Source organism: Laccaria bicolor, genomic scaffold, assembly GCF_000143565.1.
Source record: "Laccaria bicolor S238N-H82 LACBIscaffold_5 genomic scaffold, whole genome shotgun sequence".
NCBI classification, from domain to species: domain Eukaryota; kingdom Fungi; phylum Basidiomycota; class Agaricomycetes; order Agaricales; family Hydnangiaceae; genus Laccaria; species Laccaria bicolor.
The window spans coordinates 1,588,431-1,612,385 of NW_001889876.1; the positions used below are offsets into that span (position 1 = coordinate 1,588,431).

Below are 23,955 nucleotides of genomic sequence, written 5' to 3' on the forward strand. Positions count from 1 at the left end.
ACAGCGAAAGGACCAAGTTGAAATTTGAATTAGGGGTTGCTTCAAAGCTGTTGAACGTTGAACATTGGTACCGAGATAATAAATTTCAATATCGAGCCCTAAATAGAGGCGGGTGACTGCAGGTGACTGCAAATGAGTACTCTTAAGCTGTAGGTGCTGGTACAAGCGGTTACAATTGCCAAAGACGGTGATAACGGTATCGTGAGCTACATAACATCCAAATCATTCTAGATGATATTCTACAAGCGCACAGCGAAAAAGCCGGAAGTCCAGCACATCCACGATGACAAACTGAAGAAATATTCACTTCAAGTTAAGTGAAGACCCACTAGACACAACTACATCCAAGGGAAGCCTTACGCTTTCCATTCGTCTCAGTACTAGCTTACTTAAATCTCGAGGCTCAATCAGGGCGGTGATAGTTGCACCTTCCACCATGATGTTGCGAAATGCAATACCTCCGTGAGTGAACAGAATGGGATGGCGAATTGCGTGCGACGCCACGATCTGCGTAATGATAGGGCAAGTCTTTGCACCCGGTACCGAGGGATCGCCCACGCCAGAGCTGGAAATTCACTTGCTGTTCGTCAACATAGAAGAGAGGCTCATGCGGGCACAAACGCAAGTCGGCAACGGGGCCACCAAGGATAAAACATATCTCGGGTCTGACAGGAGGTTCGATGTCGCGTAGCTGGGAAACCATGTCCCGTAACTGTATGATGATTTTATCTTGCGAATCCCTATCAAGATCATCCCAGCCTCGCTGGTTCATAGCTTCTCCTTTAATTCTGCTAAGAACCATCCACCTTGACCCAGCAAAAGGAACCGTGCACCAGACAGTGGGTACAGGAATTTTAGTAAGCCTTCGCACGAAATCGAAGATGCAGGCTTTGGTACGGCGGGACCTACGATGGTGAATCCGGTGTGGTTAACGGGTGGACAGTTTTCGCGGATAAAGCTGTCAATGGCGTTCATGGTGCAATCTGGGTCGATGATAGTGCCGACGATGACGACGCCGACGAAAGTGCTCGACTCGCAAAGGTTTACGAAGGTGAAATGGTTCTTCCAGGCTTGAGATTGATCAACTCCGCGCTCAATTGCGTCATCGCAGACGATCTGGTAGACTGTGATCATTTGATCTGTTGCCAACGACTCTCCCAAACACAGGGCCCAGTGGAAGTAAGGATCTCGACCATTATCATCGATGATGCGGTACATGGCAATGCCGATCTGTACAACCATCTTTTTGCAACGTCCGGAATACAAGGTCAAAAATGCTGTTCAAACTGGAAGAGAACCCTCGGAGAAATATGTCGCGAAGCCCATGATCATGAGTTGTGGTTGGAAAGAAGCCTCCTGCTCGACTCACACTGGATGGTGTAGAATTTCCTCTGATCTGCTAAACTCGAAGGATGAAGTACGCTTGAGGTCTTTAAATCCAGGATGGTGAGGAAAGTGGGGGGATGAGGGCGTGACATGCTGTACGAATCAGATAATAGGATACCAAGGGATCAATTTGAAATTTGAAGTACTAGCTTCAAAGTTGTTGAAGATCGATACCGAGAGAATCCTAAATGCAGGTGACCACAAATCGAGTCTTAAGTTGTAGGGTGCAGGTACAAGCAGTGTACAATTGCCAAAGACGGTGATATCGTGAGCTACATAACATCCAAATCATTCTAAATGACATTCTACAAGTGCACAGCGAAAAAGCCAGATGAGTACGACGGTGACAACGATGAAAGACTTGGGGGAAGAAGCCCAGCACATCCACGATGACAAACTCAAGAAATATATGTAGATGGTTAATACCTGTTGTGCGATGGACGGAATAAGGATAGATAAACCAACGAGATGAGACGAGATATGGGAATAAAGGAAGGAGGGGGGACGTGGCGATGCGCAGATATCGGTAATCCAGTTAGGGATAGGTGCATGCAAGACGGTGTTGTTTTTTGGTGCGTGGTGGGAAAAGCATTGAAAGGGCGTGCGTGGCAGTGATAAAACCGTTATGTACAATGCAGTATGGCGAGGTAGAGTATAATTAAGACCTGACAATTGATTAGCGTACGTTCTCTCGGATCCCAGTATTGACACAGACAAAAAACGAGAAACGGGGAATATGGACAAAACTTGAAGAGATAACGCACATTTTATATTGGATATTATGCTCCTCCGCTTGGCCCTCCACTTTGAACTCAAAGCCTATGTCGAGGTCGCGGTTATTCCGTGCATTGGGTGCACATTTAATTTTGCCAACGATATTGTCACCCTTGTTGACGGTAAGTGTCAATGGTGTGTAGAAGACAGTTTGTCTGATGAAAAGTGGTTAGTGATTTGAGAAATGAAAATTCAAGGTTCACTTACTTCCAGTGTGTGTATTGTGCGTGAGGCCCAGTCGAGAACTTCACTTTCTTGTGCGTGCATTCGAATGAGATGTCGAACCAAGCCAGGAATGCATGAACGTCTGGGGTGGGTGAGTTAAAGCATAGAGTGTCGGATGGATTAAACTAACAGTCATCTCGGGTACTGGCTAGCGAGAACGGTGCTTCAAATGTGAGGTCCTCCTTCTTGGCGGTGAGAAGATCAATGTGCTGAGGGAATGTAAGCCAGTGGTGGAGAATGTAGGAGAAAAGTCAAACGAGCCTTAATAAGACACGGGTCAGTGACGACGGATTTGAGCTCGACGGTGTCAACCAGAGGCTCGCGAAGGGCGATGTCTTTGATACATGAGTAGTCAAAGCCATACACATTGTCCCAGACTGGAAAGACCATGAGCATTAAGAGGAGACTCGAGAAAGAACGACATACAGTTGATTTTTTCGTCTTTGTAATCTTGATCTTCGATGGCTGCAAGGTATAATGTGGCGGTATCGGGAAAGATGAGGCCGTCCTTTTTCAAGTACTTATCACGCGCCAGGAGGACGGTGTCGAGCATGGATTCGTATAGTAAGAAGTAGCCCATCCACTCTGAGATGATGATGTCGAATTCTTGTAGGGGAAGAACGGACTCCTCAAGCTTTCCCTTGACGAGCGTGATCGCTAGTGCCGATTAACATGAAAAGAAATGACTGGTTTGCAAGGTGGACGCACTGTCCTTGAAGCCATTGGCTTCAATGATATTTTGTGCTTGATCGATGATGTTGGACATGTCAATCTTCGAGCAGAGATTAGACCGATGGCGATTATACTGAAACAACAGACACTTACCCCAACGACGTGTTTCGCACCTGCCTTGGCAGCAAACATACTCAGAATACCAGTACCACACCCAACATCCAGCACTGTCTTTCCTTTGAAGAGGTGGGGGTTGTTGATGATCGCAGAGCGGTACGATCCTGTTCGCACAGAATCCTTCAACATCTCTTCGTGAATACCTAGAAATTTTGATCAATTTCCCTATGTCACACCGGGATGTCGTTAGAAATAATATTCACCAAAGTGGGCATACGAATCCGCATAGCTATAGGGATTCAAAGAAGAAGAAATTTACGAAATCAGGTGTTCATACTTTCTGAATCAATGGAAGAGGCGCACTAGTCCCTGGAAGTCATATCATGGGCATCCGGAGATGAAGCGTCTTGGCTGGTCGTGGAGGGTCCGGCGTTGGTCATGGTTGTGTCCATAATCAATGAGAAACTGGGGGAGATCGATGGTGGGGACGGGAAAGAGGTGAAGGAACTGAAAAATATTTTTTAAACATGCCGAAACTAGACGCGCAAGACACGTGGTCTTCGATCACATGACATTAATATGATCGTGGCTGTAGTCAGCGCCTGATTTGGACAACATCGCCTCCAAGGCTAAAGCTGCGCCCCGCAGTTTCTTCCTCCTAATAACTCCCCGACGTTGTACTATATAAGCGACAGCGACTGCAAATGATTGTTGACGCCAACCACAATATCATGGTACAACCCTATTGCTCGTCGGTTCCACCCATGACGCTCACTAATGACTCCAGATTCAGTCAGAAATGGCTAATGCAAACGACTCTCTTATAGATAGCCCTCCGTCGTACGATGTTGCCACAGACGCATGTGAGTTGTATGCACCCAAAAGTCGTTATTTATTCACTCATCTGTCCAATGTAGACCCTGCGGACAAGAATAAACCTCAGGCGGTTGCCCCGCCGACCACAAATGAGAGTCAATCGTTGACGCCTTACAACGCGTCAACGACGTCACAGCCCACCATGGTACCTTCGCCCACAGTGTACAATTACACAAATCCGAGGACGGGAGAGCGCATTGTGTCTCTGCTACCCCCAAACCATCCAGAGATGATCTGCTTACAGGAAGGAATGCATGTGCCACACACAAGATATGGCTTACTAGGTTAGAGAACTCTCGTGAACCTCTTACGCTTTATTAATAGCCGTATTTTCAGGTATCCTAGCAGCCGTATTTTGGTTCCCATTGGGCATTGGTCTTTGTCTTCTAGACCGCCGAGTAAGGTGCACCCGATGTGGTCTCCACATCGACGATGGTATCTGTGGTTGATTGGCTATTTTCAGTCTTTTTCAGTTTTTTTTATCTTACTCTCAGCCTGGATTTCCGAGACGACCTCTACTCTTTTCACGAGTCATGACTGTCTTTACCATCATCATCCAACCTTTGCTCTTTTCATTCAGTTCATCGGACTTTTGTCTATAATATGCACCATTGTACCGTAGTATATTCTTCAGCACTGTTCTATATCCAATCGAATGATGATGGAGTCTGCATGAGTTCTTATGATACTCGGGTAACGTCAACTGAGGAGTGTTTGCCTGAGGGGCGACGGTCAAACGCGCCTGACGCGTCTTGACTTAGAATTTGTGCGCCAAAACGTTGTTCGCCTTTCCACTCACCTTCCATCCCAACTAACTCCCTCCATGACGACGATATGGCGGGACTACAGTTTTCAAGAATTCGACGACGAACCGGCACCAATGCCAGGACTCCCAGATATTCTTCCCCGGTTCTTCGTTCCACCTTTGGAAGACAAACCACAGAACCCCATAATGGATACCCTGAAACTAGCCAGAATCAATCAGTCTTTGCCCAAGCGACCTAGAGATACTCCTCGTGTGCCACACGAGCTTGCCATTCTCGTCGCTGACGCCTCTGAGAGCGACAACCATGCTGATGATTTGGATAAACTGTGGATGAGTGCGCTGTCGCGTAAACTGGGCGTGAGGGTGTGTTGTTAGCTCCTATTGATTATCGGGGTTCTCTGAGATGACATTTTGCTGTTCAGAATGGAACCCTGTCATGGGACCGGCTGCGTCCAACTCATTCATCGAAGGCTAGTTCAACTGCCTTCTTGTCAGAACAAGCTAGCCTCGTGTTCGCTTCTGCACGGCACTAGTGAGTGTTCCAGCTTCGGCCACGGATGTACTGTTCGAACACCTAGACAGCGTTCAACCGCGTTTCTCTGATCCCAATATTATCGTGTCGTATGTCACACAAGAGGGGCTGTTGGTCTCACTCAAAATGATCATCCTCGGAACCTCATCGACTTTGCATACATGGTGCCCCTCTTCTGAGAGGTTCGTTCAAGTGGGCTGTCAGGAGGGCCAGCGTGGATATCTATCGGTTGATGGAAAAGATGAAGTGGTTAGCGGCAGGTTTATCAAACGTTTTCTACGCCAGCACTCTTGTTAACTGGCTATCTCAAAAAGTGTCATATCTCGCTTTCTGACGATAGGTACTCTTATGCGACGTCTAGAGGAATTTTTGAAAGGCATACGGAAGAGGTTTGTCATTCACTCATTATCGTTGTATATACCATTCTGATGCTTGGCCGCAGATCAGCTAAGGAAGGACCAACGATACATGCTTTCGCTCATTCATTAGCGACCACACTTACATACCTACGAGAGGAGTTTGCCAAACTCCCGCCTATACAAGAGGCAGTAGAGAGGACGGCGTTGTGTGCTCTTTGGATGCAATATAACATCTATGAAGAAATTCTGGTTGCTCTGTCCGACCTGTATGGACGAGTATGCATTCGCTTTATCTTCTCCACTTACGTGCTAAACCACTTTCAATCAGAGCGAGGGACACTCACCGCGAGACTACCCGAAATTTGACTCTTCTCCTGTTCCCCTTCTGTCTCGCGTATACGAGCATCTCAGTATGCACCTGGAACGCCAGTCACCGCGCCGAATTTCGGCACTATTCGCCTACATCTTGACTAGTGCATCCCAGGAATATTTGCAGCAAGTTGGGCGATCAGTTGGGTTCGGAGGCCGACCACTGCGAAAATCATCTCATGTGGTTGGAGAGAAACATAATCAATACGAAATTGATGATGACGGAGATGAGGATGAAGAAGAGGAAGATATTTTCGAAGCCCTGGAACAGATTGAGGACACTTTCCCGAATTTCTTCCCTTCAAAGCTGCTCGATGTGTTACCAGCCGCCCAGAAGTCTCTCGTTCTTCTGCGGATTGCGCACCCAGACCACCCGCTACTCACGCTTCCGCCCTCCCGAAGTCTAATTAAATGGTTCTGGTCAGCTACAGACATCCAAACTGTTTGGGATGGCTCAACACCACTCCCAATCGTGGACCAACCCGTTAGTGAATTGTCCCCAATCCATCCTTCCAAGACGTACGATCCAGAATTATCACAATTCAGCATCTTCGACTTGGAGCCTGGCTCAATGATCAGCTCCTCGTCATTCACTCTCAGGGACACATCAATTCGCACTTTACGATCCTTCATTGACTCCTTCCCCGATGTTCTTCCCCCAATAACACCCACCCTCCCCCACCTCACTTCCCTTGTCTTTGGTGACCTCGTCAAACACGCATCAACGCTTTCATCTGCCCTCCTCTCCCTGTTCATTACATCCACTGGGAATCTCAACTTCCAGTCCCACCTCGTCCTTCTACGCTCGTACTTACTCCTTACTGCACCCTCATTCAAATCCCGGCTTCTTGCAGCCCTCTTCTCCGACACTGGGGAGTACGAGATCGACACGGGGCCACATAGCATGTCGATACGCTCGCTGAGGCGACGCCCGAACAGTAAAAAAGCGGGAACAACACCTCAGCAGCCTTGGGCCGTGGGTTTGTCTCCAAGTTTGTTGGAACGTGAGACTTGGCCGCCCGTTGGTGCTGATTTGAGCTTTTTTTTGAGGACGGTGATTGTGGATTCGTTTGAGAGGGAGGGGGAGGACTTTGGTATTGGTGGGAAGGCACAGGTTATCGAGGAGGCTGGGTGGAGGTTGGGCTTTGCTATCCGGGATTTACCCGTTGGACCTGGAAGGGATAAGTGGCTGAACCCATTGAGTACGTGCCATTCTTCTATATTTGTCGGTTTTCTCTAATCATTCGCTCTTGATAGCTATGGAGTACGTTTCCAGCGTGCTGTCGCCCATTTCATTCCTAATTTTTTTTTGTCACAGAGCCCTCGATTTCCTCTATATGGATTACAAACCCCCACGTCCTATGGAAATCTTGATATCCCCAGAGATACTCTCAAAGTACCAAAGATTGTTTGCTTTCATCCTGCGTCTGTTAAGAGGCATGTACTTGAGCCACAGACTTTGTTTCATTCCATAGGAAGCTAACTTTTTATTCAGTGGAAAGCGCCCTCAAGTGTCTTTTCAGAATGGGCAGGTCAACGACCAACCCGTTCTTTCAGACTCTCACGGCATCAAGAAAGCTTCTTCTACATTTCAGATTTGTTGCCCAGTCTTTTGTTTCAAGCTTGGAGAGCTATGTGTTTGATATCGCAATACGGGGCAACTTCGATCCTTTCGTTGCTCGTTTAACTCCTGAAACACTGGTTTCAGCTACCAGCGCAGGCAAGAACAATGGGTTCTCGGACGTCTTCGAGCTTGCTCGTGGTCACTCTGTGCTACTGGACGATATTCTAAGTGCTTGTTTGCTCCGGTCAGGGCAGAGAGGGGTCGGTGATCTCTTACGCAACTCCCTTGAACTTGTCTTGGAGTTTTGTGTTGCCTGCGGGGAATTGCATCGAGGACGATTGGAGGAATACCAAGCTGCAGGGCTGATTGAGGATATATTCCGCAAGTTTCGCACAAAAATGACGACTTTGGTATGTACACTCTCTCCTTTCGTAAGAACTTTCACCGCCCCTTACATTTTTTACCTTAGACTAAGGTTCTGAAAGGCTTGGTGGACAAAGGTCCTTCGTCTTCCAGATCACTAGTTGATGTGTCAGGAGGCGGTGAACGGAGGCCTTTGGGCGGAATCGATGCCTTGTACCACCTACTCCTCTGTCTGGATCTCAACGATTGGTGGTCCAAAGCAAGCTGATGTGACGGCCACAAATGCGCATCGCAACGAACAAGGTTCTCATAATTCACCTCCAACCACAACATTGTATAATATGTCCATATGACCACTGTCATTGGAGGCGAGAAGATGTGACGCTCTGCGGATCCGTCCGTATGTCACAAAGTTCCTTCTGGTTGCAGGGCTCTATTGTAGTTGCCCTAGCATCGTGGAGGTCACGAATTGTCTTCAAGTCAGACAGCAATCGACTACACCCATCTTCTCCTTCATTGCTATCGGCGAATTTTTGGAAAATGGCATATGTGGTTCCCCATATTGGATCGCTGGGTCGTATTTGGCAAAGGCTGACGAGAGAGGGTATCCAAACATCTACGATCTCCGGTAACCACCAGCGACGTTCAGATACGTATGCCAAGAGGGTGTTGAAGAAGTCTGAGTTGAATATTTGGTCGATCTGTGCTTCAGCCTGCTTCTGATCATGGTACTCTTTTCTCAAGAATACGCCCGCGCTACTCCGAATGAAAATACACAGAGTTCTCAAGCAGTTTAGTTGCAGGCGGCGGCTGTCCGTGTCACCCATATGTGCTGCACGCAGCAATACATTGATGCCGTTCCCGTCAACGAAAGCCTGAACTACGCTTGGTGGACTGTCTACCATCAGAGGCTCCAAAAGCCGAACAGACCAACCAACGACACCAGGATGGGATGATGCGGATAGCGTGTCCAAAAGTATTGCAACAAATTGAGTCCGTTTCTCCCAGCATATATCCATGGGTGGGAACAGAATCTGCAGGGCGTCCGCGAGGATGTGGTCAGAAACGAGACCTACTCTGACCTTCCCGTCCGCATACAGCTTGGACAAGCTCTTTCGAATGACATTTTTCAGTGCAGGTTGAAATACTTGTGCCCTGAAGAACGTGGGAGAAGCAAGGTGTGAAAGCTCGCAAGCCGCCATTTCCAACAAGTCCTCCTTGATCCCGAATCGCGTGGGATCTTGAACGATGATGGAGAGAGCTGGAATGATTAGCTCGAAATACCGTTCACGTCGACTATTTTCGCTCTTGAGCGTGTCCAGGTTGTGGATGCCACCAGTCACAGAACTTAGGGCTAGCACGATGGCACACCTTACGTCGGCCATGGGGGCGGCCTTCGCTGACTTGAAAAGGCGCAAGAGGATCGGAACAGCCTTGCTGGTAATAGCCTCTATGACTGCTGCCTCGAGCTCCCAGTTGAAGGAACAGTCCACAAATGTCCCAAGCAACCAACACTGCGTAGCCTGCCTGTATTGTCTATCGCCGTTTGCAAAATGTTCTAAATGTGTGATGACGCCCATTTGCGCACAGCGATTGTCCATAGCGGCCAACGCCATCGTGCACGACGCTATTGCGGCCACATCCATCTCGAAATCCTGGTCGATGAGCTTTTGCAATGGCTCAAAGAGTGCCCGTGGCCACTTATGACCGGTACCTCGGGTTGAATTCATCCACGCTCGACAATATTTCTCAGCGCTCCGTGGATCCACAACATGCCATTGTGCCTCGTGGGTAGAATCCATCTGAAAGCAAAGTTGAAATTTCCGCAAGATAGTGTCGACTGCTCCAGCTTCACGAAGGATATGTGAAGCAGTGAAGTCCCTGGGCAACCCAGCCATCGCTTGGACTGCTGCTGAACATGCTTCGGTGTTGGTGCAGCGATGAAGCATCCATATCAACGCGGCCGTGTCAACGCGGTCATCTGCATCAACCTCTTCAGCTGGGTGCTGAATCGCCCTATATACAAAATAAGGGTTAAACTTGCGTAAGATGCTCATGCTCAGGAAGGCACATACACAGGGTAGCGCAAGACCTCCTTGCTTCCACTTCCAATGTCCTTGTCAATTGAAAGGAACGAACTTGGCTCCATCATCCATATTCGTAAGTGTGCAGAGATTGGGTGCTGATATGGACAATAAGGATACAGCAGCGAAAGCCACATAGACCCAAAATAAAATGTATACGCCAGTGCGACAATAACGAAGGTGGTTGCCATAATGCCTGTGTCGCCAGACCAAAGTAGGACAATGAGGCCAGCAAAGAAGAGCAACAACGCAGCGTGGAGGAGCAACGGCAGTCCGTTGATTAGAGCAAATACGTGCCAGACCTCGAGTTGTGTATACCTCACTTGGCGCTGGCGAGCTCGGTATCGGTGCGAGCCAGATTCATAGGCTGGTGGTACGAGCCACTGCTTCGCGAGCATCGAAACTAGCGCAGCCGATAAACTGCATGCTAGAGCTGCGAACCATAAGCCATTTACCCAGTGAATCTCGCGCGTCGTCGGGGAAGCGATTTGAGGAATGGATGAGAGAAGCGCTGAGGGTGATGTTCTTGTATTATTGTCCTGAAGTGCGATTAATTGCGCTAATAGGACGTTGGTGGTGTCGACGGAAGAGGGGAGCATCTGTTGATACGATTGTACGACGAACGTCGTCAACACAGCCGAGAATAAACCCGTCTGCAAGGTGAGCGTGATCAGCTCAGACCCCATCGCGTTTATTGCAAACACTCACAAAAACTAGAAGCACGTCCATTCCTCGATTACACGCCTCGAAGAGTGCGTCATCAGCCTTCGTTGCCTCGTCGTTGTAGACTTTCCACACCCACGCATCCTCGACAATTTCTTGGCCCAGTTCATCTTGTGCACTCTTTTCCAGTCCTGCTTTAAATCATCCTTGTGTTAAACACAATCTTCAAGCGAAGACCAAACCTACCGCACTCTTGACAACATTGTTCCTTCTGTGATGAACCCTCTGAATAAGGGAAGTTCAAAATGTGATGGAGGATAGATAATACTTACATTCGACGCACTGGCAGAAGTTGCGCCGATTCTGACTGGCATGAAATTGAGCGGCGTCAGAAATTGAGCGGAACGAATAGAAGTTGAGACAGTGAGAATCCATCTCTGATCATGAACTTCTGCTGGAAATTAGCGCATTCCAACACAGCCTCGTTCCTGGCGTTGTGATTCTGAAGAAAATCGGAGGACGAGGCGATATCACGCACGGTCACATGATATTCAAGTCACTGCTCGGAAACGCTTGACTACTGTCAACCACAATGTTCAATTTCTTTCAGCGATGTTGAGTTCACGACCTGCTCAGCTCTCCACAGATGCCCCCTACTTCCCAACGAAGACCCCTGGTTGCGGTTTGAAGAATCGCGCTGAAAACGCCATCCATCCTGGCGCGAAAACGGTTCTGGGAGGGGGGAAGCATCTGGGAACACCGTTGACGATTCGTGAGTAAATGATCAAATAGTAAGGCTTGAGTGATTAAATCGGCGTTTACATAGAGCCCCAGCGTCTTTTCAAAGACTCAACGGTGACGAAAACCCAATTGAAACCCACTGTACTCGCCACCCGGCCTTTGGCGGATAAGACGCCATTTGTAAACCGCGCCAGAACCTATTTCAACACCCCGCTCGGGAAAGGGGGAAAGTTATTCCCGCAAGAAGAAGACGGTATTGGCAATGGCACACCCGACTCTCTACAACGACCAAGTTCGACGCGGAAGCATGTTCGTGCACCCCGCAGTGCCACCAAGAGTTTCGAAACGCCTATGAATCAAGGCAAACATTGGGATGTTAGCGATGGAGACATTGTGGTTCCTGTGTCGCAGCCTCAAGAAATTTTAGAAGACGAGGATTTTGATGAGATTGAGTACATGCCTCCGAATACCCTAGGTGTGTCCCGCGTTTCATTTTGCTTCTTGAAGACTTAACACGGAAGCTAGACCTTCCGTACAAGCCACCCATCGATTTCGAGCTACCCGATTATAAGGTTGTTGGACAAACATTGCGGAATCTCGCATACTCTGTCCCTTTCGACCCTGTGTCGTTTGACTTGGAGATTCCAGAGACCAACTTGGAACCAGCCTCTAGCAATTTGCCGGAGCTTGATTTTCTAGGTGAGTCCAGGCAGGTTTATTGCTTTGTGTATCTGATAATATCTGTAGACGATGATGATCCCTTCAGCCAATCAAAACCCTCAAAGCCAGTGGCAGCCAAGCCTATGCCTTCCAAAGTCGCCGCACGGCCAGTTCCCGTTCTAAAGCCCATGCATGCCCGTATCCCATCAGCTGCCTTTACCACAATTGCCGGTCCGACGCTCAGTCGAGCTGCAACATCTACTTCAATGAGGACAACCACTGCATCGAAAGTCGGCCCTTCTCGACCAACTACAAAGTTAGCGAATCCAACGACTAGGACCACACCTGCTGTCATCTCTAAGCCCATCGTGCGTCCTGTTTCCACCAGGAACCCTGCAGCCACTACTGCCGCCGTTGCCTCGAGCCCTAGAGCAGCCACCCTAAAACGACCGCTTACATCTATGACCACCTATAAATCTACCGCCACTGGAACGGCACGACCTCCAGGCAAAGCAGGCATTACGAAGCCCGCTTTGGAATCGGCGTCGATCGTCAAGCCCGCCACTTTCGAATTGGACCAAGAGGACTTTTTGTTTGACGTATAGAATTTCGCATCTCTAAGGGCTGGCTCTTCGGAATGCGCGTGTGCACGACTCTTATGACTTCTCTATTCATTATGTTGTTGATTCCGTTTCTAAATCGATTTGTGTATCCAGGAAGCTGGCCCGTGTTCGCTGTGCATTACGGAACGGGATCTTCTGTCTGACAATTTCCATCCTTTCAGTTCATTTTCTCTTTGTTGTAAGCGACAACGTGGCCAGGTTTCTGACTCGGTCAATATTGATCGCAAGACCCTTGCATATAGGGCTCCACGAGGCCCTTTGTTGCAACCCACTTCATGACTCGACAAAGCACTCGGGATGCGATGCACTCAGATTCAAGTCATGGGTTGAGCCACTCCCAATTTCTATATCTTCCCCAGGTGAATTCCATTCCCTGACATCTTCACCCAGATACTTCCTTCCTCGTATTACGAACTAACCAGCATTATGCCTTCTGAACGCAATAGCAGTGCGAGGCCAACGTCGACAAACTCACCCGCCCAACCCGCCAACGTTACGGCCTCAGCTATAGTTCCCCATGTGTCCACCATCTCGCCCTTGCCTGAGGTCATCGTATTGTATGGAGGAAGAAAGCGCACATATGCTCAAGACGTTCTCATTGTTCTCAAATTCGAGGTATGTCCCTTTGTGGACTCATTCGTACTCGTGTCGATTGACAAACATATCCCACACTTTAGCAACTTATCGATCTCCTGCAGGAGGACTTTGGCGTTTACGATCCTCAGCCGACTAGATTGCCTCGCCGTCAGGTGTTCCACCTTACGCAGAGAGACCACGCGGTCCCACTGATGGTGGACGCTAACAGCTGGACCGAGCTGAGCAAGAATGTCGCGATGATTGAAATCGAGAAGCCAAAGGCAAAGCATACTTTACTCTATGTGAGCGAGATAAACTCCCCTTTTTACTTCGCTAGCTGACCCCCAATCTTCCTTCGAAGATCTTGCTTGCTATTTGTCTCTTCCTGCTTTTCTATCTCTTCTTTACTGGTGAGTGACTTTTAAGTTCTCATTGTGTAAGATGACTGCTGAAACGTTGTCAATTAGAGCCGGGTAAACCAGCGGAACATTTATGGGGTGGATATCGCTTTTAGATATTACTTCCCAGCCCCCTGTACGCGTCACTTATAATGGAATGTCGAAGCATTGCGAGTCCACCCTCTGAACGAAAATTGTTTCCTGAATTTGACCCATCTCATACCTCAACACCTGATATCCGAGTCTTGTCCGAGTCCGCGTAATGAGTTCGCCTTCAACTTCTTGAAAGTGTTTGATGCGCTAACTTCTAAAACGTCTTCTCATGACCAGCTCGATGATCTGTTTACAAATTTACAACGACGTCGATCCATCATTTACATAACCATAGATACTAGTACGTTTTGCTCCGAGAATGATGCTGCGCTGTTAACGTGAACAGACGTGAATGTGTCCAGTTTCCGACGTTCGTTCCATTGCCCGAGACGGGACTCGACGAACCTGGACGCCGTGGTCCGGACCCCTCCATCAACTTCGCCCACCGTGTAAGATCTGATCTCCCAAAAATCATTGTAGAAGATTCAGAACAGTGGCCCGAGGCAACCCTGATCTCCCCAATGTCCTTCCCTATCTCACGAGAAACATCAGTTTGTTGGAAGACTGAGCCCATGGTAACCTTTGGAGGGGGCTCCCGAGTAAGCTCTTCACAACAAATCCTGGCTTGATCTTGATCTCGGAAACGTTATCGACGGGATTGTCGAGCCCGACGCCAGAAAGAATGGAAACAAATTTATCCGAGTGAGAAGCACAAAAACTCGAGCTCGATCCCGGAAGACTATCAATAGTCAGTTCTGTAACTTCTGCTAGATCCAATCTTCCTTCAACTTACGGATGTGATACGTTTCACAGTTCAAGAAATTCTACCTGTCAAACGTTCCAAATGTTCATCTCACGAAGTTTTTATCCAGCCAGTGGCCAAAGTATTTCAAGCCTTTCAAGTCGTCTGCTGGGACTCAACTCTTCCAAGGTCGTTCGGATTAATCGGCGTACATCAATCTCTTGAACGACAATCTTCCAGTGAACTAATCTACCTGGCGCTTCACTACCCTGGCAGGTACGCCGGCCCGAGTGAAGAAAGTTTACGATATTGATGACGACTATTGCCTCGAGGAGGGTCATCGATACCGGAACCATGTCATTTAACCCCGGAAAGTGTTTCGGGTGGGGTCGAGCTGACCAGCGACTCTGTGAAGATAAATGACTTAAAGGATCACAGACTGTTTCCTGACCATTGTTCCTATGCCAGCGCTCACCGTCCCCAAGCCTGCTCCCCCTTCCCTTGGCCTCGGCGGTCGACGTCGTTCCTGGGCGTCTCTTTCTTCCAACCCCCCTGAAAACGCCGCTCAAAATGTGAACAAAGCGATTGACGTTGAGCTGAAGGTCGGTTGCCTTTTCCCCTTCAAGATCTGAATGCGCTTATTCAAGGACTCGCAGAGGGACGCAATGATACGGAAGGAAAGAAACGTCCGAGAAGTAAAAGGTTTGCTTCTCCGCTCACTCAGGCTCACTGTTACTGTTGATATTCACGTCTTCGGGCTTCCTTCCTCCAGTCATCTTGTTTGGCCAACCTGACTCCGGTAAACCCCTCCCTTCTCAAGTACCCGCGTAACCTCTCACTTACCGGCGGCTGCGTCAGGCAAATCAACGCTGATAAAGCAGTTACAATTGCTTTACGCCCCAGACGCTCTAGATAATAAACGCACATTATGGCGGGCGGCGGTGTTCTTGAACATCCTGAAGGCGGTTCGCATGATTCTAATGGATCTTGACTTGGAATTCTCATATGAAGATGATGAGGACGAGTTCAATTCTCGCCAGATAAGACAGGAGATTGCCGCTATCAGAGGAAAGCTACTTCCGCTCCTAGCTACCGAAGAGTCACTTGCTATGGAACTCAGCGGTGGCGTTTCCTTCTCAAGACCTTCAGGGGCTCGCGTTCGGCCTGGGTGGCAGCAGTCTATAATTCCTAACGAAGGATCTCCTTCAGAAAAGGAAAAGCCCTCGAGGCTTTTACAAGCGACCAACCTCACCGCGAAATATCTGAGCATCTCGGCCTCTCTAATTGGAATATTATGGCGTCATCCCACCGTTAACAATTACATACCGCTTCGGAAAATTCAGCTAGATGATTCGGCATCATAGTGAGTGAATTTTTTCTTTCTGGATGGCACGGGCTTACGGGTTTCGGCGCTCTAGCTTCCTGGAACAGATAGATCAAATAGCTCAAGCGGATTATATTCCTACGAACAGTATAGTTGTCTAACAATTTTTTTTGGCGATGATAGCTCACACCAAAATTTACAGACGATATTTTACGCGTACGATTAACTACTCTAGGGGTTGGGGAACACACATTCGCCGTCAAGTTTGCTGGTAAAATAAATACCGTCACTTATTTTGACGTCAGCGGGGCTGTGAGATGAATCCATTAATCTTAAAGCTTGCTTTCTCCATGACTAACCCCTTGTCTAGTGTGGTCGGGTAAGCGCGCTTGGTATCTTGTGGACAACAATTTTGTTAATATGTCGATGGTTAGCGGCTGTCCTGGATTCCATACTTTGAAGCTGGTGGGTCAAGACCTTTTCTCCTTCGTTGACACAACTGATGGTCCTACAGCTACGTCGTTGATTTTCTTCGGTATTCTTACTTCCTTCACTTCGTCGCAAATTGACTGACATCGCCAACCAATCCGTAGCTCCGATCAGTGCATTCGACGAGGTAAAACAACCCTTTCGTACCCATCACCCCCATAATTGTTTTACCATTATCACTAGTACCTCGAAGACGACCCCGCAACTAATCGGCTCCACCATTCTCTCCAACTCATCTCCGCCATATGTGCTAATAGAATCCTCAGACATGCACACCTCGTTCTCTTCCTGAATAAGGTGCGCTTACTGTCGGAAACCCCAGGTAGCTCATTTTGTGAACTTCTTTTCACTAGATCGACCTTCTAAAGCAGAAGCTCGAGGCTGGTATAGAGGTCCAAAAATAGTGCGTCTTCTTTTTTTGCCGACTTCGCATTGCCGCCGCTCACTATTATATTTAGTATCACCAGCTATGGAGACAGACCAAACACCTACGAAAGCGTCTCGGATTATTTTCGAAATCACTTCCTTCAAGCTCATCGTAGACACGACGTTTCGCGGAGGGAACTCCATGTTGTGAGTATGTTTAAAAAGCCGTCTGTCCTGGAACGCTCACGACTTGTGTATCGATTCCCTAGCATTTTAGTTGCATGATTGTAAGGCTATAGCTATTCTCGCTGACATACATCCTTACTTTCTCCTGGAGGACATTTCGGCATCGCATGTTCTCATCACAAATGGTGCGTCAATCAGGCTACCATGTCAAAAAAGGAGGATAATAATCATGCTACACAGTGGGAGCAGAAATCATACGAAAGCATATCTGCGGACTTAACCTTGTCTGAGCCATATAGAAATATATATACCACATGTACCATCCATACATAATCAATTAGAGAAAATTTAATACCCTTCACGCCTCATAACGACTTATTCTCGGCGTCAGCTGGCGGTTTGATCGCTGACTCTTGAGACCCAGCTGGTACAAACGTACCACGCACCTATCTTCCACACCGCTCAACTCCTCCTTCACCTTGATAAATTCCGCGTGGGTAGGGGACGCAAAGAGTCCGATCTCGACTTGCTGTAGAGACGCAAGCTCCGGTTGCACAAGAAGTGCGCTAAGGCTGCTCCACCCTTCGAGCCTTTTCAGATCAACGTAAAACTCTAGACCGATGCTTTCAAGCGCGTTGCGAGATGTAACACTTGATAGCAGGGTGGTTGCCCAGTCTATCGCGGTATCAACGACGTCAAGCGTTAGACGTATGGAACGCAGCCCACAGTTGTGACCCAGGTCAAAGGACTGAACTGATCGAATAACCGGAAGAGCATACGTGAGTGACAGGCAACCCGGTCAGTAGTAAAGTGTAATTTACCAGGCCAAGTCCCCGGCTTGAGATGGAAATGTTCCAGCGCCCCTCCCACCGCCAACAAGAGCTTCTTAATAACCGAGGCGTCTGGGAAATGCGAGACGCGTAGCTCCCGCAGAGATGACAGGTCCATGGGCGAACTCTGTCCTAAAAGCCAGTGCCCCAAGTATCCCATCGACACATAGTCGAGAGTCAGGACTTCCAGGCGAGGGGTTTGCGACTCGGCGCTCTCGTCCTCTTCAATCAAACGATCCTCCTGATCAACTGTTGCATCATCGCTAACGGTGGTGGATGAAAGCGCAAGGCCTTTAAGTGTATGACAATGTGATAGGAGGGATGCGAGGGATGCGAAATTTGAGAATGACCATGAGTGAAATCGAATGTAAGTGAGTGATGGTAATGATAGCACGGCGTGTATGGCATTCTGGAAAGTGGGGGGTAACGTCTTCCAATAAAACGTTGTCGTGGCGGAAAAATCCAATCGCTTCAAGTGCGTGAGGAGTTTGAGCAACGGAGGCAGCGTGCGTTCCGTTGTGACCCATGTAGTTGAGCGGGTGTCAGGGTGGGGGCCAGGATAAGGTGATCCTTCGCAGACTTCTAACTCGCGCACGTTGGGAATGATTTTCGGAGAGCGAATCAAAAGCCAATATAGGCGTTTGCAGCGCTCCTGTGGACACGACGTTGGACCGTTCGGAGCCATAGCTTTGAGTGTTATCTTGGCGAAGAAATGGTGGCGACTCGGAGGAAGCCAGGCGTTGCAAACAAGTGCGCAACTGCTCAACGCCGGTGGGTCATCGTGTAAATGGTCGATGATTTGGTCGATGAGTTCCTGAGGTAGCGGTGTAGGCGACATAGTCAGTGTAGCCTCTGGAATTAGAGTGTTAATGTCGGGAATCAGGGATGACCGATTGCGCCGGTAATGGTTGCTTTAATCGCAGTCAAGTTGGGGCTCGCAATGAACCACAGAGTGCGGGGAAGGAGCTTTTAGAGCCGAGAGGGCAGGTATATCGATGTATGTATGTATGATGCGGCATGAAGCCTGCAGGCGTGATTGATCGATATGATCGATCAGTCTGTAGAGGAGCATGCTGAGGCACGTTATATGTGCGATTGTGAACCTCAATTTCCTCCGAATCTACAAGTTCTTGTTCCTGTTCAGTGCGGCCTGGATCGTATAGATAACAGTGGAATAGCCACCCTCAGTTATCGGTTCTCAAAAGAACTGCTAACTTTGTTCCGACCCCACGTAAAATGCGGAGATCATTATTGCGGGAAGTCATGCGCCTGTTGCTCCCCTCGTGTTCTAACATGTCACCCTGCGTGTTACCATAATGTTCAAAATTGGTGTTGAGCTGGTGAGCTGGCTAGTGGCACTGGCAGTCAGGCGAAATATGAATTGAAGGAACGTTCACAGGATATCTTCGGTGAAATAAACAGACATACATAACAGATATGCTCAAATTGACGTGATTTTGAAGTACAGTGTTTTGCATGTGAGATTGGAATTCAAATCTCACGAAAACTTGTTTGTTCTTGTGGTCTGTGACTGATGGGAGTCAACGTTCAACATTCAATCATCGACGTAAATGCGGGTTCCAAGCAAGTTCCAAGGGAGGGGACTCCTCCACTTGAAGAAAAAAAGGATCTAGTCGGAAGACTAGATCCTGTATCGGCTACCCGTGACCTTCACTAAGAGCGCTCTGGCAGAGGAAGTTCAACGTTCAACGCTGTGACACGAGGAAGGCAACATCACACATTACAACTAATACAAGAACAAACAACTTTTCGTGAGATTTGGATTCCAATCTCACATGCAAAACACTGTAATGCAATGAGCAAAGTGACTACATAGCCAACGTTATGTAAAAGTCCGAGTCGTTCCGCAAAGGAAAGTCTGCGATGACAGTCGGGCCTCGGCCGTTGGTCGGCCGAACCAAGCCTGTCCCAAATTCGCAATCTATTATTTCGGACAAGGTGATTTGCCCCAAATGGAAGCTCCACGTGAATTCTCAAAAAATTTGCTTGTTGGCTTCAAGTTCTTGCCCAATTTGCGCCCCCAAATCCGCTATTTTTGGGCTCGCCGGATAGTCAAATGTCAACGTTCTTTCAAATTTTTGGAAAGGTTCAAATTTTCTGACTGGCCTTTTATAGAATTTTTCATACAGTTATCTGATAAAGACATGCACAACTACCACTACAACTACAACTACAACTACCAGCAATTTCTTACAGCCGTTTTCATAACGATAGATCATAGGCCTAATCCCGACCAAATACACATACAGGCGGAGTCTAAAATTGTACGTGTAAGTTGTCGGATGATGACTCTATTTAGTATAACTGTAGATCTATCGTGCTCGTCATCCCTGAAATATATGCTGATTTTTGTGGACATAGTTAGAATTTGAAGTCCGACTGTATCTGTAATTTTGAACTTTTGGCCTATCATCAGGCTCCTAAAAGCAGCCGCTCGTCTCGCGATGCTATCGTACTCAGGAGGAGAACTAAATATGTGATGGTTATATAATCTGATGGGGAAGACCAAATAAACAAACCTAAGAACGAAAGCTCGCGAGAGAGCGGCTGCCGGAAAATGTACTCGGTGAGCTCGGACATCATTGATTAACCCTATTGTTGGGTCCCAAACCGAAGGCCTTTCTGGGCCTTCGTGACAGATCCTCCAATGGGCCGGTTTGGCTCAAAGGTTCTCAAGAACATCTGGCAGTGGAGGAGAGGCTACGGAATGCAGAATTACATACTTGTCAATGTGTACTGATGTCATGTCAAGTTCAAAATTATATATGTATAGCCAATAAAGTTGTTACAAAAAGAGACCTAATACCCTATGGCTAATCTACCACACCTCAACAAAGTGAAATGTATCTCGAATGCCTTCCGAAGAGGACTCCAAGATTTTTCCTTCACGCGTGTAACACACCAGACGCGGTTCTAGAGCTCCTCGCACACCTGGGGGTATTAATATCACCGTCAACTATCAGTAACGCCGTCTCCTACCTTTCTCAGTAGTCCAGCTTCAACATTCGCAAGCTTGGGAGAATCCTCCTCACATTGTATGCCTCCGACAACCTCGATGTAGACCTTACGCACAACTTACGCACCTACTGCCAACCATCGACAGTGTTCGTGACCGAAATGTGACGTGTCTGGTTCTTTGATTACATAGCTTGGATTTGGGACCCAACAATAGGGTTAATCAATGATGTCCGAGCTCACCGAGTACATTTTCCGGCAGCCGCTCTCTCGCGAGCTTTCGTTCTTAGGTTTGTTTATTTGGTCTTCCCCATCAGATTATATAACCATCACATATTTAGTTCTCCTCCTGAGTACGATAGCATCGCGAGACGAGCGGCTGCTTTTAGGAGCCTGGCCTATCATTATGAAAACGGCTGTAATTACATGTAAAATACTCAATAAAAAATGATTGATAATTCCTCGTAATTCCTTCTTTCTAGTCAGTTCAAACTCCGCCTTGGCGCCGAAACTCCAAAGGTACAACGAGGTTTGTTCGCCCAAAATCTGCGAAATGGTCGTTGAATTATCCTCTCTGGACCCGTGCTGACCAGTCTATGCTTGGCCCCCTTTTAAAAATATGTCACCCTTGGACATCGACGGGATATGGAATCTAGGATGGTCTTATAGATGATCAATGAACGAAAAAGTATCGAATTGAAAAAAAGGAATTCTGAGTGAGTCTTGCATTCGCATTAGGTTGCGTTCCCGAGCTTGTTTAACTTCTTCTCCACAATCGCCACCTCAAAGTTGCCTCAAAGAGAATCTTGTAGCCTCGTCGTCCTGTCGGCTACTGACAATATCTGTGATATACATATACATAGAAGACAATCAAAAGACAATATGATACGGTGGGCACATCTATCTTACGCCACCTGACCTTCGCCGACCATGCTGCCTCTTTAAAAGAAGAAGAAGCTGGTTGAAATCGAAAGAGAACCATAAGCAGGATTGGCCTACCTCCTGCCTTGCATGGCCCCTTGATGGCCCCACCTCATCACGACGGCTGAACAACTAGTCAAGCGGTGTCTAAGCTGACTATACAAGGCGTATCACGGGAGATGTGGTCCATCGAAAGTAGCAAGCCTGACGCTCGACGACGTCAGGAGTATCCGGCCCAACCAATACCGGGGCCGCAGTGGCGTCGAGAAGCACCCAGACAGGGGGGATGCCACCTATGAGGCTTTAGAGTCAAGGTAATTCTTGGATGATGACAGGGGTGAGATAGCTATAAAACACTGGACGCAGGGATGGTCAAGGAAGTCGTTTGCGATTTTCTACCATGAAGACCTTCGCCAGCATCATCTCTCTTCTTTTATTCGCCAGCGCCGTTGTTGCTGCTCCCACTGGGCCAACCTTGGTACGTGCCAGTTCCAATCCTTGACCAGTCTAGCGGCGCTGAGGTTTTTCGCAGGCCGATCAGGTCGAGCCTCCCAATGAATGGGCCGAATTCGGAAAGCGCGACGTCGCCACTGTAGGATTCTAATGGAGCTACATCACTTGAAGAGTTTATGTCGATGCGCTTTGTAGAGCGACGTCGTTTCGGCACCCCAAAACTGGGGAGGGTTGGAGCAAAAGCGTGAAGAGGCGTTGAAGGTAAAAAAAAATCGCTACATCGCATAAATTGTGCTGACGTGCACCGTGACTCCGTAGGGCGATAAAGTTTGGGCCCCCCACAACTGGGGAGGATTTGAGCAGAAGCGTGAAGAGTCCGGCACCGGCAAGGTAGAATGTGTACCGAAACGAGCACTGAATTTCTGCTGAGAAAAGTGCTGCACCAGGCCGACGTCATTACCAAAGTGGACACCGTTAACTTGGAGCCTGAGGTAAATGCATAGTGAAGTGAGCACCGCCTTTTTATTAAAAACGATAAATGTATCAGGTGGACGTTCTCACTTGCTGTATCTGATGACCCAGCATTTTGCCTACCAATGCCAAATGGACCCAGTTTCATCGTCGTATCTAGCGTCTGTGAAATATCAATTGTTGTCCTGCGAAGCGGTTGTCGAATCGCCAACTCTGGACCAAAAATCCGCAACGGCACTGAACAGTCTACGGCATATGCTTACTTTTTCTATTGGACAGATGTTTCACCGCACAAAGAATCCAGATTGGGTCTTATGGATGATGAATGAAAACCGGACCACTATCGAAGCGAAAAAAAAAGGATGCGATTCTGGTGTAAGTGTTAGCATTCGCATTAGGTCGCATTCCCGAGTTTGTTTAACTTCACTACGATCGCCACGTCGAAGAAAATCTTGTAGCGGCTCTGAGAATATCTATGATTTACATATACATAGAGGACAACATCAACCATAAGAATTCGTATTTTCACGATTCATAATCCCAAGAGGCCCTATCCCAACCATGTACAATACCTTCTGTAAACTAATTCACGAACAGAAAAACGAAGACGAGGGTCGTCAGGCCAAGCCCAAGAGCATAGCTCTTGTGGGTTGCTGGGATATGGTAAAGGTCAGGTGGTTTCATGAAAAATAATTCAGATACCTACCTGAAGCAGAGTTGAGTGTTGACGCAGTTCCAGAACTTGTTGAACCCGCCGATTCAGCGGGTCTAGTCCCAGTTGCACTGGAAGTGGCATTCGCAGGGGTTGGTGCAACTCCAGAAACGTAACATCCATCCGTCACCGTTTTCTGCGACACTGCCAATGCGCACCGCGACAGAAGCCCAAATTGATTATCAGCCGTGGAGATTTCGCACTCCGTCTTGTACGTCCCATCCCCAGCGCGACCACTCAGACAAAGGTACACCTTGCCCGCTGTGGTTTTGACAGGGTACTCAGCGCCTCCCAGACGCTGGTGGTCTGCGCCGTAGTAGCTGATCGAAACCCCTTGCGAAATGTGCGCGTCGATGACTGGCGCAAACTCTGCCTTGTTCCCAACACATGCGACGTCGATCTTGGAATTGGTGCCCGGGTAATAGCACCAAGTTCCCGCAGTATTGGGCTCGACATAATCCTGTCCTGACCTAGCGGTCTTGGTGAAAGCGGACAGAGCTGCGTGGGCAAAGAAAACGAGAAGAAAAGGCGTAATAGAAGTTATCATCGATAGAAGAATGCCGTTGTTGGTGTTGAGAAAAATAGCTTGTATATATATGCTGGAAAGAGGGTCCTGTTTCTCGAGCCCTGAACCTAATTCAGGC

General features: G+C 48.0%; 11 protein-coding genes across 11 annotated transcripts; 6 read left to right on the forward strand and 5 right to left on the reverse strand.

The window, feature by feature from the left end:
• Positions 1–610: 610 nt before the first annotated feature.
• On the reverse strand, positions 611–874 carry LACBIDRAFT_169097 (uncharacterized protein; the record flags this gene model as incomplete). Its single annotated transcript, XM_001877858.1, has 1 exon — positions 611–874. A coding segment is annotated over one exon (264 nt), but the record flags the coding sequence as incomplete, so codon positions are not given.
• A 738-nt stretch (positions 875–1,612) lies between these two features.
• Positions 1,613–3,625, reverse strand: PRMT16202 (protein arginine N-methyltransferase). The gene is made up of 10 exons (XM_001877859.1): positions 3,538–3,625; positions 3,438–3,463; positions 3,211–3,377; positions 3,094–3,157; positions 2,812–3,042; positions 2,647–2,762; positions 2,516–2,594; positions 2,368–2,467; positions 2,151–2,315; positions 1,613–1,812 (listed from the first exon to the last, which is right to left on the reverse strand). Exons 1-10 carry the CDS (start codon positions 3,612–3,614, stop codon positions 1,806–1,808), a joined length of 1,032 nt encoding a protein of 343 aa, XP_001877894.1. The 5' UTR covers positions 3,615–3,625; the 3' UTR covers positions 1,613–1,805.
• A 253-nt stretch (positions 3,626–3,878) lies between these two features.
• Positions 3,879–4,703, forward strand: LACBIDRAFT_314060 (uncharacterized protein; the record flags this gene model as incomplete). The annotated part of the gene is made up of 5 exons (XM_001877499.1): positions 3,879–3,908; positions 3,962–4,037; positions 4,092–4,334; positions 4,387–4,494; positions 4,545–4,703. 5 exons carry the CDS (start codon positions 3,879–3,881, stop codon positions 4,670–4,672), a joined length of 585 nt encoding a protein of 194 aa, XP_001877534.1. The 3' UTR covers positions 4,673–4,703.
• A 170-nt stretch (positions 4,704–4,873) lies between these two features.
• On the forward strand, positions 4,874–8,271 carry LACBIDRAFT_314061 (gamma-tubulin complex, DGRIP91/SPC98 component protein; the record flags this gene model as incomplete). Its single annotated transcript, XM_001877500.1, has 10 exons — positions 4,874–5,179; positions 5,239–5,348; positions 5,399–5,608; positions 5,663–5,737; positions 5,791–5,983; positions 6,036–7,278; positions 7,334–7,340; positions 7,395–7,513; positions 7,572–8,050; positions 8,110–8,271. The coding sequence occupies 10 exons, from the start codon at positions 4,874–4,876 to the stop codon at positions 8,269–8,271; spliced, it is 2,904 nt and encodes a 967-aa protein (XP_001877535.1).
• Positions 8,272–8,822: 551 nt separating this feature from the next.
• On the reverse strand, positions 8,823–11,142 carry LACBIDRAFT_293214 (uncharacterized protein; the record flags this gene model as incomplete). The annotated part of the gene is made up of 6 exons (XM_001877860.1): positions 11,083–11,142; positions 10,997–11,021; positions 10,796–10,944; positions 10,079–10,740; positions 8,934–10,019; positions 8,823–8,835 (listed from the first exon to the last, which is right to left on the reverse strand). The coding sequence occupies exons 1-6, from the start codon at positions 11,122–11,124 to the stop codon at positions 8,823–8,825; spliced, it is 1,977 nt and encodes a 658-aa protein (XP_001877895.1). The 5' UTR covers positions 11,125–11,142.
• Positions 11,143–11,362: 220 nt separating this feature from the next.
• On the forward strand, positions 11,363–12,756 carry LACBIDRAFT_314063 (uncharacterized protein; the record flags this gene model as incomplete). The annotated part of the gene is made up of 4 exons (XM_001877501.1): positions 11,363–11,522; positions 11,577–11,966; positions 12,017–12,190; positions 12,239–12,756. 4 exons carry the CDS (start codon positions 11,363–11,365, stop codon positions 12,754–12,756), a joined length of 1,242 nt encoding a protein of 413 aa, XP_001877536.1.
• A 444-nt stretch (positions 12,757–13,200) lies between these two features.
• On the forward strand, positions 13,201–13,864 carry LACBIDRAFT_314064 (uncharacterized protein; the record flags this gene model as incomplete). The annotated part of the gene is made up of 4 exons (XM_001877502.1): positions 13,201–13,389; positions 13,452–13,652; positions 13,712–13,760; positions 13,818–13,864. 4 exons carry the CDS (start codon positions 13,201–13,203, stop codon positions 13,862–13,864), a joined length of 486 nt encoding a protein of 161 aa, XP_001877537.1.
• A 1,180-nt stretch (positions 13,865–15,044) lies between these two features.
• On the forward strand, positions 15,045–17,061 carry LACBIDRAFT_314065 (guanine nucleotide binding protein alpha subunit; the record flags this gene model as incomplete). Its single annotated transcript, XM_001877503.1, has 14 exons — positions 15,045–15,185; positions 15,240–15,285; positions 15,356–15,382; positions 15,442–15,946; positions 16,002–16,054; positions 16,110–16,219; positions 16,278–16,286; positions 16,342–16,372; positions 16,422–16,442; positions 16,501–16,523; positions 16,580–16,693; positions 16,750–16,799; positions 16,855–16,969; positions 17,032–17,061. 14 exons carry the CDS (start codon positions 15,045–15,047, stop codon positions 17,059–17,061), a joined length of 1,275 nt encoding a protein of 424 aa, XP_001877538.1.
• A 245-nt stretch (positions 17,062–17,306) lies between these two features.
• LACBIDRAFT_314066 (uncharacterized protein) lies at positions 17,307–18,616 on the reverse strand (the record flags this gene model as incomplete). Its single annotated transcript, XM_001877861.1, has 2 exons — positions 17,307–17,701; positions 17,770–18,616. 2 exons carry the CDS (start codon positions 18,614–18,616, stop codon positions 17,307–17,309), a joined length of 1,242 nt encoding a protein of 413 aa, XP_001877896.1.
• A 2,367-nt stretch (positions 18,617–20,983) lies between these two features.
• Positions 20,984–22,557, forward strand: LACBIDRAFT_324339 (uncharacterized protein; the record flags this gene model as incomplete). The annotated part of the gene is made up of 8 exons (XM_001877504.1): positions 20,984–21,044; positions 21,237–21,283; positions 21,618–21,644; positions 21,841–21,989; positions 22,042–22,153; positions 22,208–22,267; positions 22,324–22,389; positions 22,447–22,557. 8 exons carry the CDS (start codon positions 20,984–20,986, stop codon positions 22,555–22,557), a joined length of 633 nt encoding a protein of 210 aa, XP_001877539.1.
• Positions 22,558–23,181: 624 nt separating this feature from the next.
• On the reverse strand, positions 23,182–23,858 carry LACBIDRAFT_314068 (uncharacterized protein; the record flags this gene model as incomplete). The annotated part of the gene is made up of 2 exons (XM_001877862.1): positions 23,182–23,252; positions 23,306–23,858. 2 exons carry the CDS (start codon positions 23,856–23,858, stop codon positions 23,182–23,184), a joined length of 624 nt encoding a protein of 207 aa, XP_001877897.1.
• Positions 23,859–23,955: the final 97 nt, after the last annotated feature.

What these genes read in the sequence shown, in the direction of transcription:
- PRMT16202 (XM_001877859.1), bottom strand. Translation starts at nt 3,614, where the DNA reads ATGACCAACGCCGGACCCTCCACGACCAGCCAAGACGCTTCATCTCCG. An exon ending in CAAAGACGAAAAAATCAACT is followed by an intron (nt 2,763 to 2,811) that starts GTATGTCGTTCT and finishes TGGTCTTTCCAG; the next exon opens with TCTGGGACAATGTGTATGGC. An exon ending in AGCCAGTACCCGAGATGACT is followed by an intron (nt 2,468 to 2,515) that starts GTTAGTTTAATC and finishes CACCCACCCCAG; the next exon opens with ACGTTCATGCATTCCTGGCT.